This window comes from Sinocyclocheilus grahami, unplaced genomic scaffold (assembly GCF_001515645.1).
Source record: "Sinocyclocheilus grahami isolate Dianchi unplaced genomic scaffold, SAMN03320097.WGS_v1.1 scaffold3221.1, whole genome shotgun sequence".
NCBI lineage: Eukaryota > Metazoa > Chordata > Actinopteri > Cypriniformes > Cyprinidae > Sinocyclocheilus > Sinocyclocheilus grahami.
The window spans coordinates 1,475-14,876 of record NW_015508377.1 but is presented as its reverse complement, the minus strand read 5'-3'; the positions used below and the strand labels follow the sequence as shown (position 1 = coordinate 14,876).

General features: G+C 38.3%; 1 protein-coding gene across 1 annotated transcript; it reads right to left on the bottom strand.

Annotated features, from left to right (window-relative positions):
* Window positions 1-614: 614 nt before the first annotated feature.
* LOC107576104 (GTPase IMAP family member 8-like) lies at window positions 615-10,012 on the bottom strand. Its single transcript, XM_016262362.1, has 8 exons — window positions 9,957-10,012; window positions 9,088-9,798; window positions 8,488-8,529; window positions 7,694-8,371; window positions 5,132-6,362; window positions 3,323-3,358; window positions 2,152-2,190; window positions 615-681 (listed from the first exon to the last, which is right to left on the bottom strand). The coding sequence occupies exons 1-7, from the start codon at window positions 9,973-9,975 to the stop codon at window positions 2,163-2,165; spliced, it is 2,745 nt and encodes a 914-aa protein (XP_016117848.1). The 5' UTR covers window positions 9,976-10,012; the 3' UTR covers window positions 615-681; window positions 2,152-2,162.
* Window positions 10,013-13,402: the final 3,390 nt, after the last annotated feature.

Below are 13,402 nucleotides of genomic sequence, written 5' to 3'. Positions count from 1 at the left end.
ATTGAATCTTCTGCTTTAACTCTTCATTTTCATTCTCCATTCTCTTCAGTTCTTCTTTATATTTCTCCTCTGCTTCACCTCTGACTCTGTTCTCTTGAGCTTTCATATACATCTGAAGTGAATACGGTTCATTCTTCATGTTCTCTATATATTCCAGTAGTTCTGGGATCTGTCTGGAGTTTTCAGGTTCATTTAACCCCATCACTCTGTACTGACCTCCACAGAGACTGATTAACCTCTGAGATTCTGGTCTGGATTTGACTAAATCTGTCACTAGTGTTCCAACAGTGAGATCTGTGGTGAAAAGCAGCATGAAGTGCTCTCTGGAGTTGAATATCTTCTGGATCTCCTCCATTTCTGCTTTGTCTTCATCAGTCAGTGGAGCATCAGGAACAATGAGGAGGAAAACATGAACTCCAGGATGACAGAGAGACACACAGTTGAGAGTCTGATGCATCACGTCCTCCTCTGAGAGATGGATCAGAGCTGGAAGCTTCACCAGACTCATCTGATGACCATGAATCTTCTCCTCCTCCATCACACACTCTGAGCTGAACGTCTGATGTGACATGGAAAGTGTTTTTTCCCCCATGAAACATTCCAATACAGAGGCTTTCAGAGCAGCATCACTTCCACACAACACCAGGTTCAGGTCTGGTTTTGTAGATGCCTGTATTGACACTGAAAAACATGAGGAAGAGAAAGAGGGATAAGCAAACTGCCTTTTAATAGAAACCACAGAACATTTGACGTCCTAAAGGTTTTTAGGCCTAATGTCAGAATAAAACAGTAATAATGTGAAAATTAATAACTGTGTTAACAGAGTTATTAACATGTTCAAACATTGATTTTATTTTTTTTTACTATATCAGTCCTAATTACTATTAGGTTATTAGAAAAATAGGGTGGCCAAATAGCCTCATTTTCTGGGGCCAGTCCTGTTTTTTGGTGTCCTGTCCCTGACTGGAGCTGTCTGCTGAAATGTCCCCAGGGGAATTTCAAAACAGCCCGCAAATATGTTGCAAGCAAGCCCTTGCTGTTTGCATTGGAGAAATATGTCAGAGCAATCATGTAGTGATTATTTCTACCAGCAGATAGCGTTGCATTGATTACTTGGTCACATGCCGCTACTTCAGTCATTTAGAACTGAACCTGTGTGAGAGCTATTGTTATCAATTATCCAATTCTAATGATTAATTATTTCATGCTACTGAAATAACCACAGTGAATTCTTGATTTTGTCATCTGTAATGTGCAATAAATTCATAAATGTTTTTCATCTTAACTTTTCATCTGTAGCCAGAATATGATGTGCTCTTTACCCACAAAAATCTTAATTTAATAATCATGATTACAATATCAAGATAATAATCAACAATATTTTATGATATTGCCCTATTCTGTAATTAGTTTATTATTATTATTATTTATAGGCTATTTACATAATGCAATTGTTGTGTAAATCATATAGAGCAGGGGTGCCCAACCCTGCTCCTGGCAATCGACTGTCCTGCAAAGTTCAGCTCCAACCCTAATCAAACACACCTGAAGCAACTAATTAGGGTCTTCAGGATCACTTAAACATTAAAGGCAGGTGTCTTTGATTAGAGTTGGAGCTAAACTTTGCAGGACAGTCGATCGCCAGGAGCAGGGTTGGGCACCCCTGATATAGAGTATGCCAGCCTTGAGCAGCATTAAACTGTGTAAATAAACATAAATGTCATGTCAGATGCAGGTTCTGTTTCACTTTCGCAGTGTAAAGATTGCTTGTTTTGATGTTGAAAAAAAATGGATTTGTAGCAGTCTATAGTATTCTGATTGATTTAGGTTGATTGAGTTGTTGTTTGTCAGTTGATGTTCCTGTATGCGTTTTCCTATTGATGCTCTCTTGCCTTCTCTGTGTGGATTATGTTCCTGACTCCCTTATGTGGGTGTAGTTGGTTATTGGCTTGGATCATCTGTTTTAATAAACTTCTGTGCTTACAATTGGATTCTCCTCCTTGTCATGGCTGACACTTAACACTTGTTAACATTACCTGCTGGTAGATGTTGGAAGTACACAAGTAAACATCATGTTTCCACTTTGACTGACTTTTAAAAATGACCATTTTTCATATTAACTGTGTTTGTATACTTAGTTGATTCACATACTATTGGGGCGATCAACACTTGAACTGCGATGCCTCCTGCCTGCAACAAAAATAGGAACAAAAGTGAGCAGGTGCAAATGTTTCAAATGTTTGAAAGTTTCACTAAGTCACATTAAAACTGAAAATATTATTAGAATACTCTATTTCAGAACACTGAAAGGAAGCCTTTCTGAAAATGCACTTCTTGCTCTTGAATTTAATTCTCTTTGTTCCTTATTAAATATTGTCACAAGCTATCAACCAAGTAGAACAGACTTGCACAATTGAGTTTAATCAGTTGTATCTTAGAAATGGCTAGGAATTGGGCATCTGGATGATTTTTACATCTAGTACTGTATTTCTAACTGCATGAGGTGAACAACTGAACAATTTATCTTAAAACAGCATACAGTATGTGGTTATATTGCTCTTACAAAACACTCAATTGGAGCAATGATGGCAATAACAGGTACCAATTATAATGTTCTATAATATTTTATAATTTTAAAATTATTACATTTCCTATCAAATGCAAAAGTGATGATGTTTTGAGTGCTAATTTTAGTTTTTGTGTCATTTTAGTTTTAGTTTATTTAGTTTTAAAAACCCCATTTTATACACATTCAACAATACTCTCCTCTGAAACAATATAGTTTTAAGACACTACAGGCCACAACATTATTTGTACTTAAAATATAATGTTACAATATCATGATCAATTAATTATTGTGGTATTCAGGGAATGGTGATATGGACCTGATCTAAATAGTATTTTCTTAAATCAGAAGATTTGATATGATTGCATGAACTTTAAAAACAGATAACAATTAACAATACCAAATTTTCAAATCAATCTTTCAGAGCAGTTTGAGCTGTAATGATGCAGTTATAGACAGGTCATTTATAAGCCTACAGTATGTCCAAATCACCCAGTCACCCGATACAGTTTCTGTCATTTCTAAATTCCTCATTGGAGAAAAGCAAATCACACAACAGACAGTGTTCTGGCCTCCTGATGCTTCTGTGAAGAAGCAGCTTATGCTTTTCGAAATATGCTTAGGGATACATCATTTGTCAATTTGTCTTGTTTAGTATCAACAGCACTAAATATGAGAGAGACTGATAGTCGTTGTTTAATAGATGTTAAACAGCTCAACAGATGTAAACTAAAACAAATACAGCAGTTGACTTACTGTGGGGCCGATCCAAGTCTGGACTCCTTCTGCGAACTGCAAAAGTTTTAAAAAGAAAGTCACTGTCATTTTGATCTGCACTCACTTCTGAGGGAACATCAATTTATGCATTTTTTGGGGATTTTTTTTATTTACCTCTAAATTAACCATATTTTTATGTAAAATATGCTTATCTGTATGTTATATTTAATATTACTTTTACTTCAGTACAAAAAAATTAATTCAGTCAAAACCTAAATATTTGGTGACTTTGATGACATCTGATGGTATAAAAATATCAAAATATCTTACCAATTTATTTGCCCAAAAAGTTCTTTAAAACTTTCGATTCTATTGTACTGCCATTTTTCTGGGGGCTTTGAAGCACACAGAATATCTAAACTGCATGTAAGTCTAGGTCATTGGGGGGGCTTAAGTTTGCCAAATTTCCAACACTACTATTGGGCTGTCAATTGTAGAGCCTTAGCATTCTGGCAGGACCCATGCCCGAGTCTTTCAGCTGATCTCCCTTCATGGCTTATGATTGACCGGGGTGCTTCAAACTCGTCTCTCTCCTCACTGCTATTTGCTGCCCAAGAGACATCTAAAGCTGCAGTAGGATCCCACTTCACAATTAATAACTCTCTTAGGATATGGTGTCAGATCAGTAAGACATTCAAACTGCCAAATACCTAATTTTTGGCTCCTGTCTGTCGTAGACATGGGCCGGTATGAAATTTTGACCATATGATAAGTATAAAAAATATCACCGGTTCACTGTATTGCGATTGCAGCTCTATAATGACTTATTTTTAAATGTCTGGGTAAAAAAAAAATTAATAAAAAACTTTTTTCAATTGAATTGAATATATTTCATTTTTAAGCAACATACAGAATATTTGGAAAAGTGATGTTTGTTTCTTTTTTGTTTGGTCTGTTTCTCAAATGTTTGCTGAATTGTGGGCTATCCTGCAGCTTTTTATGTGGATGTTTAAAAAATAAAGACGGACATGCTGATTTAACCAAAGTCTATAATTACAGATTTGGTTATAATAATCAATCTATAATTACAGATTGAGTATTCGTGTGTGTGTGTGTGTGTGTGTGTGTATAAAGGTTTTTCTGTACTGGTGGGGACTTAACTTAACCTGAATACACACCAACTAATGGGCACATAAGTTTAGCACTTTAGCTGTTAATGTAATATCATAGGCTGGTTAAAAAGCCTGTCTGGTTAATTTGCCCATGAACACTCCTGTGAGGCGGCTTGAGGTACCGCAATTCCTAGGCCCCCTTTTGGGGCACAGTTATGTCGCAATATTGGAAATATTTCTGTTTTAAACCGTAAAGGCTGATATTAAGCAATGTGCAAACTTTGCGCAAGAGTTATGCTGGTGAACGTTTTAACCTTAAGTCAGTTATACAAAGTGAGAGTAAAGAAAGTACAAACTGACGGCGCTTTCGGCATCTGACGCTGCATTAACGGTGCATAATCTCTCAAGAGACAAATCTACTTCAACATATGCTGATAACAGCATATAACTCTCTTGAATTATTCCTTTATATTTCTCTTGTGGCCCATACTATCAGCAGGTTTGATTTCAACCATTAATTTCACTATGATTTCAATATTTGACACGGCCTTACTCAGTCAATATTAAAGATATAAAGGTTATATTTTCACAGAATGTTCTACATCTTTATGAGGGATGATTTTGTGTAGAAAATAGTAAATCACAAAAAAATGACTTTAGCTGGGTTTTCACAGACAGGGTCACATTTTACACAGCATCCCAATTTGTTTGGAATTGGGGTTGTACCTGAACTCACCCTTCAGTTTGCTTATGAGCTTGACATTTAGAACTTATTCTGATAATCCAACACACCATGTCTTCATAAGAACCAACAAAACTTCCAGCAGCTGCTCCGATAAAACCTCCAAACTGACTCCAGTCACGAGCTCGTTTTGCACTACATGGTAGTTGTTCTTCAGCTTCTTTTAAAGCTTCAGCTACTTCTCTTTCGAGTTTTATGAGATATTCACACTCTGCTTGTTCTCTTGTTTCACGCTGAATTTTCTCCTTAAGTTTTTGTTTTTCTTTCTCGTGCTTTTCTTCCAAGTATTTTATGAAGTTCTCTCGTTGCTCTCCCAAAGCATTTTCTTTTCTTTTATTTTCTTCTTCAAATAGTTTCTGTTTCTCCTCTAGTTTTCTCTGCAGCTCTTTTTGTAGATTTTCGTCTGTTTCTTTCTTGATCTCTTCTTCTCTCTTTTTGAATTCTTCTTCACTTTTTCTCAGTTCATTCTGCATCTCTTGTCTTTCTCTCTCATTTTCTTTCTTAATTTCTTCTATTTCTGCTTCATATTTGGCTCTCAATTCTTCTTCTTTTCTCTTGATCTCTTCTTCTCGCTCTTTCATGATTCTTTCTTGCTCTTCTCTGATGTTCTTCTCCACCTGCTGGAACATCTCATTGGTGTAGAAACTTTGTCCATTTGCTGCCACCATACAGTCAATCTTATCCAGCAGCTCAGAAACCTGCATCTGATCTTTAGTGTCTTTGTTACTGAACACATGGTATCTGTGACCACACTGCTTGATGAGGTACTGTAAGCTATCATCACCTTCAATAAAATCTTCAACTCTTGATCCTCTAAGATCATCTCCTCTGGTGAAGAGCACCATGGTATACATTCTGGATTTGTCTCCAAACATGTCCTGGATCATCTTCACTGCATCTTTCTCCTCTTGAGTGAATCGTCCCAGTTGAATCACCAGCAGAAACACATGTGGTCCAGGTGCTGCCATTGAGACACACTTCACAATCTCCTTCCTGGTCTCAACATTATCAACTCCAGTATCAAACAGGCCTGGAGTGTCGATCACAGTAATCCGTCTTCTGTTGAACTCAGAGGTTTCTTTCTCACACTCTCTGGTCACTGAGCGTGAAGTCAGTTTTGATATAAAAGCTTCTCTTCCCAGTATTGTGTTTCCCGTTGCACTTTTCCCAGCACCTGTCTTTCCCAGCAGCACAATCCTCACAGCAACATAATTGTGTGTTAAACCTAGAAACAGAAGGAGACAAACAATTACTGATGTGAAACACGAAACAAAAATAAAATCACATTTCCTATAGCAGCCATGGTTTCATTTTTCCAGGGGGGGGGGGACTGCCTTGCCTACCTGCCTTATCTGCTACCTTATCGTAGCAGATAAGGCAGGTAGGCAATCAGGGACACAGAACACAGGAAAAGAGCACAGAAAACCTGGGGAAATACATTTTGAAATAAGATTACAAAAAGACTGAGGAACACAAGCAAAGAATCATGACATTGTTGATGTCAAATGCAATGGATGCTGTGTCTGTGTCAATAAATGATTCTCGTTTTTTCCCCATTTACAATAAAACTAAGTTGCATGTAATAAAAATTTCAATAGTATTTACAAAAAAAAAAATGTACAATTACAATAAAATATTCTAATTTTAATGTCAGAGCAACATGGCTACTGTAAACTGAATGTGTCTGGCTTCCAGTGTCATCCGCTTCATTATTTAAAGGGGTCATATGATGCAATTTAAATTTTTCCTTTCTCTTTGGAGTGTTACAAGCTCTTGGTGCATAAAGAAAATCTGTAAAGTTGCAAAGACTAAAGTCACAAATCCAAAGAGATATTCTTTATAAAAGCCGCCGCTCACTCAAGCCCGCCGGCCTCCGCTCACTCTAGCCCACCCGCCTCCGCTCACTCAAGCCCACCTGCCGACGCTCACTCAAGCCCGCCGGCCTCCGCTCACTCTAGCCCACCTGCCGATGCTCACTCTAGCTCACCCGCCTCCGCTCACTCAAGCCCGCCCGCCGCCGCTCACTCTAGCCCGCCCCCGCTCACTCCAGCCCGCCTCCGCTCACTCAAGGAGAAACAATAATGTACATTATGTGGAAAATAATGTGTTTTTTTAACCTTAAACCGCATAAACACATTGTATTACACCAAATACACAAAATAATGTTCTTTTTAGCAACATCATATGACCCCCTTTAAACTTCACAGGACAGACTGTTATGCCGCTTGAAATTGCAGACTGGTATTTCATACCATATTGTTTTAATTACACTCGTAATTACAAAAACACTGGTTTGTAGCGCAAATACTTTTACCGTTTTCCTTTATTCTTCTAGTTATATTCACAGAAAACAGTTACTTACGTATTGCAAAATTAGGTGGATGTATATAACAATTTAATTTACAGGATCTTCATAAATTGAATAAAAACAAAGCAATGCACATTATTTATTCATCATTTTGTAAAAGTAGAGTTAAAAAAAATGAATTTTTCAAAGTGATGTGAATGAAAACAAACTTCCCAGGAAGACCTGATCACATAATGTCAAACTCATACCTGCTGTTGACTGAGTATTCATCATAGATCTTCTCAGTTCCTCTATTTCAGCTCTGTGTTTGTTTCTCTCCAGTTCTACTCGAGCCTGAAGGTACATGAAGGTTGTGTAACAACTTCCTCCATTCTCTTGCACCATGTTCTTCACATCCTGCAGTAGATCTGGAATCCGTGAGCTGTTCTCCAAAACAAACTGACGACCTTCAAATGACTGAAGACACATCAGAGCAGATGAAATACTATGTAGACTACTTTTACTACTAATCCATTTACTAAACATGTTCTTCTCTTGGATTATAAGAACCATGAGGTGGTTTTTGATCCTTGAGCTGAATATCTTCTGGATCTCCTCCATTTCTGCTTTGTCTTCATCAGTCAGTGGACCAGCAGGAACAATGAGGAGGAAAACATGAACTCCAGGATCACAGAGAGACACACAGTTGAGAGTCTGATGCATCACGTCCTCCTCTGAGAGCCGAGTCAGAGCTGGAAGCTTCACCAGACTCATCAGATGAGCATGAATCTCCACGTCTCTCCTCACACACTCTTTCTCTTTCTGGTGCAAGGGGGAAAGAAACTGCTTTTTTCCTCTTATAAGTTTAGATACGGAGGCCTTCAGTCTTCCATCACTTCCACACAACACAACACACAGCTTCGGTTTCCTGCTCGCATGTACACTTCCTTAAACAACACCAAAAAAAAAAAGGTTACTGCAACATTTTCAGATATATTTTTAAATTATATTAATTTAGTAAATGTTACAGCAATTGAAAAACTTGCTTGGTTCATAAACTTACTCTTTGCTTGCTCACGCTCATGTCTCGGATCTGGAGTACTAACTGTAAAAAATGAGTGAATACATGAATACAGAACAATTCTCGTTGTCTCAAACCTATGATGCTGCCTACAGTTCCTATATTTAACCTTAATTCACTCTGCATGTATTTACTATGAGACATTGCCAAACATATATTATGATTCAATACGCAATGATGCATCATAATTGAAACTGTTGTACATTACAGTATCTCATATGAGCGTCTCTGATCACATTTAAAGTACTGAGAGAGATATTTATATGAGCTGCTTCTTTAATTAAACAAACTGACCCTGATAAAGAAACTTGGTGCTTCTGAATCCTCTGGTGAGTTTTGAGTAGCTCTGATCCATCATGCATAAGTAAATCAATCAAATGGCTATACACAAAATGACTTGGCCTGAATTATACTGCAAGAAAGATACTGTAGTCAAGGCATAAAAACTCTCAATACTACTACCGATATTATGACAGAATCACTGTTTTTGGCCACCCACCCAAAACAGCTGAATGTTATACAAGTTCCTAGTATTCAGTAACCTGGTGCTGAATATGTAACTGCAAAAGTAGGAATACGTACAAAAGGATAGTTTTGGTATATTATGAAGAAAACCTTTGGCTTCCTTTTTCTCTATATGAGTGTCTTGGGATTTTCCATCATCATCTTCATCCAAATCTTCCTCTTCCTCCTCTATTCGGAGTGAAACAAAAGATCTGCTCTGATCTTCATCGACTGATGATCCTTCTGCATCATGATACAGATCCTCTTCACTGTTATCTCCGAGGATCTTCTCTAATCGCTGCAATATTATAGAGCAGCATTCCTCGTTTTTATGATCAAGCTGCAGATGTCCTCCTCCACATTTGATAATTAACTGCTGAATTAATTCATTAGCTCTCGCAGCATCATGCGCCTCTTCATCAGTCGTGATCACTATAGAGCGTTTAACGGCCTCTTCACTGAATCTCTCCAGCATATATTTCACTCTTCTCAGGTCCTCCTCGGTGAAGTCTTTATACTGCAGTGTGATTATGAAGATATGAGGTCCTGGATCAGACAGATGCACACACTCTCTCACTGTCTGTGTGAGCTGATGATCTGAGATGTTCGTCTGGAGCAGCTGAGGACTGTTGATGATGATCAGGTGTCTGTCCTTCAGTCTTCCTCCGACTCTCTCTACAACATCTGGAGGAGCTTCACTGTCAAACGCTGCTCGTCCTAAGATGAAGTTTCCCACACGACTGTTTTCTGACACGCTCTTCCCCAGAAGAACAATCCTCAGATCACTCACTGAAACACACAAAACATGCTTGATCTAGAAAAAAACACACAGAATCCAACAGTAGGATGCATATTTGCAATTTAATTCTGTTTTGAAGTGAATGAACTGCCCATAATCTCCACACACTCTTCATTTTCTTCATGCATTTATAAATATAAATACTTACTGCTAGGAGGAGGGTCCATGCTGGATCTGCTGCAAGCAAGATCATGTGCAGCAATCACTGAAACAAAAGTCTGACGTTACAATCTCCTCAGTAACACGCTGAGAAGAACTTTGGACGATTTCTACAAGCAGCATACTGTAATGAGCCTTAGTTTGTAAAAGTAATCAAATTACCAGTTAGTCAGTTAGTTTTCAGTGTTGTGGCATTATGACAACAATATAAAAACAGCATGCCTAAAAATAGAATTAGTCTTGTTGTTATGTTGTTATGCCTTGCACGAATTTCTCTCGCTGTAGGAAGAGTTTGTGTAGAATCTGGCCAAATTAAACTAACACAGGCCAGCACAACAGCGCAGCAAACAACTCGAGAGAGAGAAAAGGTTTAGTTGATTAAGGGAGATCATCCATTCTCAGTTAGAGTTCATTCTGTTGGTTAACTGAAGCAGCATGTTAGTACAGGTCTCTGGTTAGTTAAATCCAGATCTTACACGCGCTGTGAGCCATTATATCAGCAACTCCGTTCGGTTTCTAAAGCGAAAGTCACGTGACGATCAGATGAGCTCACCAGCGTCCTCCTGCGGAGACTTAAACACGCGCACAGCTTCAGAGAGAGCTCAAGAACATTCTCTGAACACACAGAGAGTATCAGTGTAAACGACAACTAACTAACATATTAGATGGAGGGGTTTCGTTTCTTTCTTAAGAAATCAAGTTATTTCATTTTAAGTGATTCACCGATGGTCATCAATCTCCACTAAACATATATATATATTAACTAATTTAACATGAATATTTAATAATATAGGCCTGCATGATATAGACGGTGAAAACCAAGCAGAGTGAATTATATTAAAACACTAAATAATTTTGTTTTCTTGGCAGGTGCATTCAAAATGCACATAGAATCAATGTTTGTCCACAAATTTTATGATACTTACAGGTAAAGCTACTGCAGCTGCTACACTATAATATGGCTATTCATTTCTTAAAGGGGTCCTATTATGCTTTTTCACTTTTTGTGAAAAAAAGCCCAGCTAACCAATCACAGCACATTTCGTATTTCAGCAGGCGGGCCTTCATTTGATACAGGAACTATTCGAGCCGTTCATGCCAGACTGGGGAGAGAGGTGTTATAATAATGTAAAATATGTGTTTTTCGAACAACCTAGTATGAGAGCCTGTTCTAGTACACCCCCAAAACAAAATCAAGACTTAAAATGCTTTATAAAGATGATTGTTTGTCCTAGAGGCGAATCTTGTTTATAATATAACTTTAATTGTTGGAAATTCTTCCTTCTCAGACACCAGACTAGAAATTTACCAGTTGCTGCTTTCCATCCTGAACAGATCAAGAATGACCATGCACAATTCATATTTAAATTAAGTTTATTGTTTTTAAAGATTGCATGCAGTTTGGCAGTCAACAGAGCTATTCTACAACTCATAATCTTAATCTAATGGACTTTGTATATAAGGTTATGACATGACAATTACCCAGCGATGGACTCCTCAACTACCTTGTACCCTTCAACAGACATTGAACAGTCTTAACTTTGGGTAGAGAAGCGTAAAATAAAACTTAACCCAAAGAAATGCAAGGTCTTGCATGTCACTAGCATGAGGCGGGAACGTGAAGCCTTCAATCACCACTGATCAGAACATTTTGGAAATTTATGACAGTACAAAAATTTTGGGGGAGTGATTTTAAATGAAAAAGATGGGTATGGGAATATTTAACATTACAACAAGAGATACAGAAATGTATAAAGCCATGAAGAAGCTTTTCAGTGGGAGACATTGTTGTCATTGTGGATCCTGTAGCCCCTCGTGGCTCCCGGTTGTTGGGAAGAATAATCAAGACCTATCCTGATAAAAGTGGATTTGTCAGATCAGTCCAACTTAAGACAAACACAGGCCAGTTGGATAGACCTATATCCAAAATCTGTCTATTGCTGGAAGCAGAGAACTGAAGCTGAATCCAAATTCCCATATAAAGACATTTATGGCTCCTTTCATGTATATGTTGTTTAAACGGGTCATATGATGCGATTTCAAGTTTTCCTTTCTCTTTGGAGTGTTACAAGCTCTTGGTGCATAAAGAAGATCTGTAAAGTTGCAAAGACTAAAGTCTCAAATCCAAAGAGATATTCTTTATCAAAGTTAAGAGTCGTTCTAAGACGCCCCCACATGTCTACCTCACTGTGTGGGAAGATTTGCATAACGCCGCCCAAATGTGCACGCAAAGAAAGAAGGCGTAACTTTTATTCTCGCTGCAGTATTGTTGTTGCCGCCGCCATGTTGTGAAGATGCTGTGTTTCGTTGTGAAAGCGAAACTACTTTGTTTGGTCTTCCAAAAGAGGACGATATCTGCTTCGTCATGCCTAGAGCTGATCCGTGCTGGTCGCTGAGGAAATACTTCAACTTCACTCTGTGGATCGCCGGATCGGCTTTCACCGTGGACGAAGTGGAGTCCAGCCCGGGGTCGTCACATGTGGTTGCCGCAGGCCCGACAGACGCTCCTTCGTCGAATCCGCCGGCCGCGCCGTTCTCAAGCCCACCGCCCGTTCCTCACTCTAGCCACATATGTGTGATGCTGTGCCACACATTTTATGGAGGACTGTTTCCTGAACCTGCAGCCTACAATGGGTCTGTGCTCAAAGGCTGTTTTTAAGTGGGGCAGTTCCAACTTTGCAAGAACAGTCTGGCGCTTCTGACTCACAGACTGTAAGTACATTTTTTATAATTAAATAATTTGCCACTGATGATTCAAGCAGTGTAGAGTAGCTGAGTTTTGAGCAGTGTAGAGTAGGGGTTGTTGTTTGTCGTTTCTCCGATCACAAATGCAGATATGCTTTTATGTTTACGTGGCGTGCAACACAATGCTTAAAAAGTCATTATAATCAATAATTATGTCCCCACTGGATGCAACAAATGCCTCGTTTGTAAAGGGTTTTCATGTTTTTGTAGTGGGTTTTATTGGTTTTGTCGCGTTGCGCCGGGAACATAGACTGTATGGTCGGGGCACTGCATCACAGTATGGTGAGGGGCGTAACATTTCCGTCTCACGCTTGAGGTATTCGGCCAATCACAACGCACTGGATAGCTGGCCAATCACAGCACACCTCGCTTTTCAGACCGATGAGCTTTGTAAAAATCGACGTGTTTCAGAAAGGCAGGGCATAGAGGAGAAACAATAATGTACAGTATGTGGAAAATAATGTTTTTCTTACCTTAAACCGCATAAACATTTCATTACACCAAATACACAAAAGAAAGTTATTTTTAGCAACATCATATGACCCCTTTAATTGTTAATTTACATTATTATAACTATGGGGCCGGGGTGTAGGAGCCAAAAAAAATTATAATTATTTTTTAACATTAATAAATTATTGTAATTTTATATTACAAATAATGTTATACTAGTATTTAAAAAAAAACTGAAAT

What these genes read in the sequence shown, in the direction of transcription:
- LOC107576104 (XM_016262362.1), bottom strand. An exon ending in TATACCAAAACTATCCTTTT is followed by an intron (nt 8,530 to 9,087) that starts GTACGTATTCCT and finishes CATTTTTTACAG; the next exon opens with TTAGTACTCCAGATCCGAGA. An exon ending in TGAGCGTGAGCAAGCAAAGA is followed by an intron (nt 8,372 to 8,487) that starts GTAAGTTTATGA and finishes GTGTTGTTTAAG; the next exon opens with GAAGTGTACATGCGAGCAGG.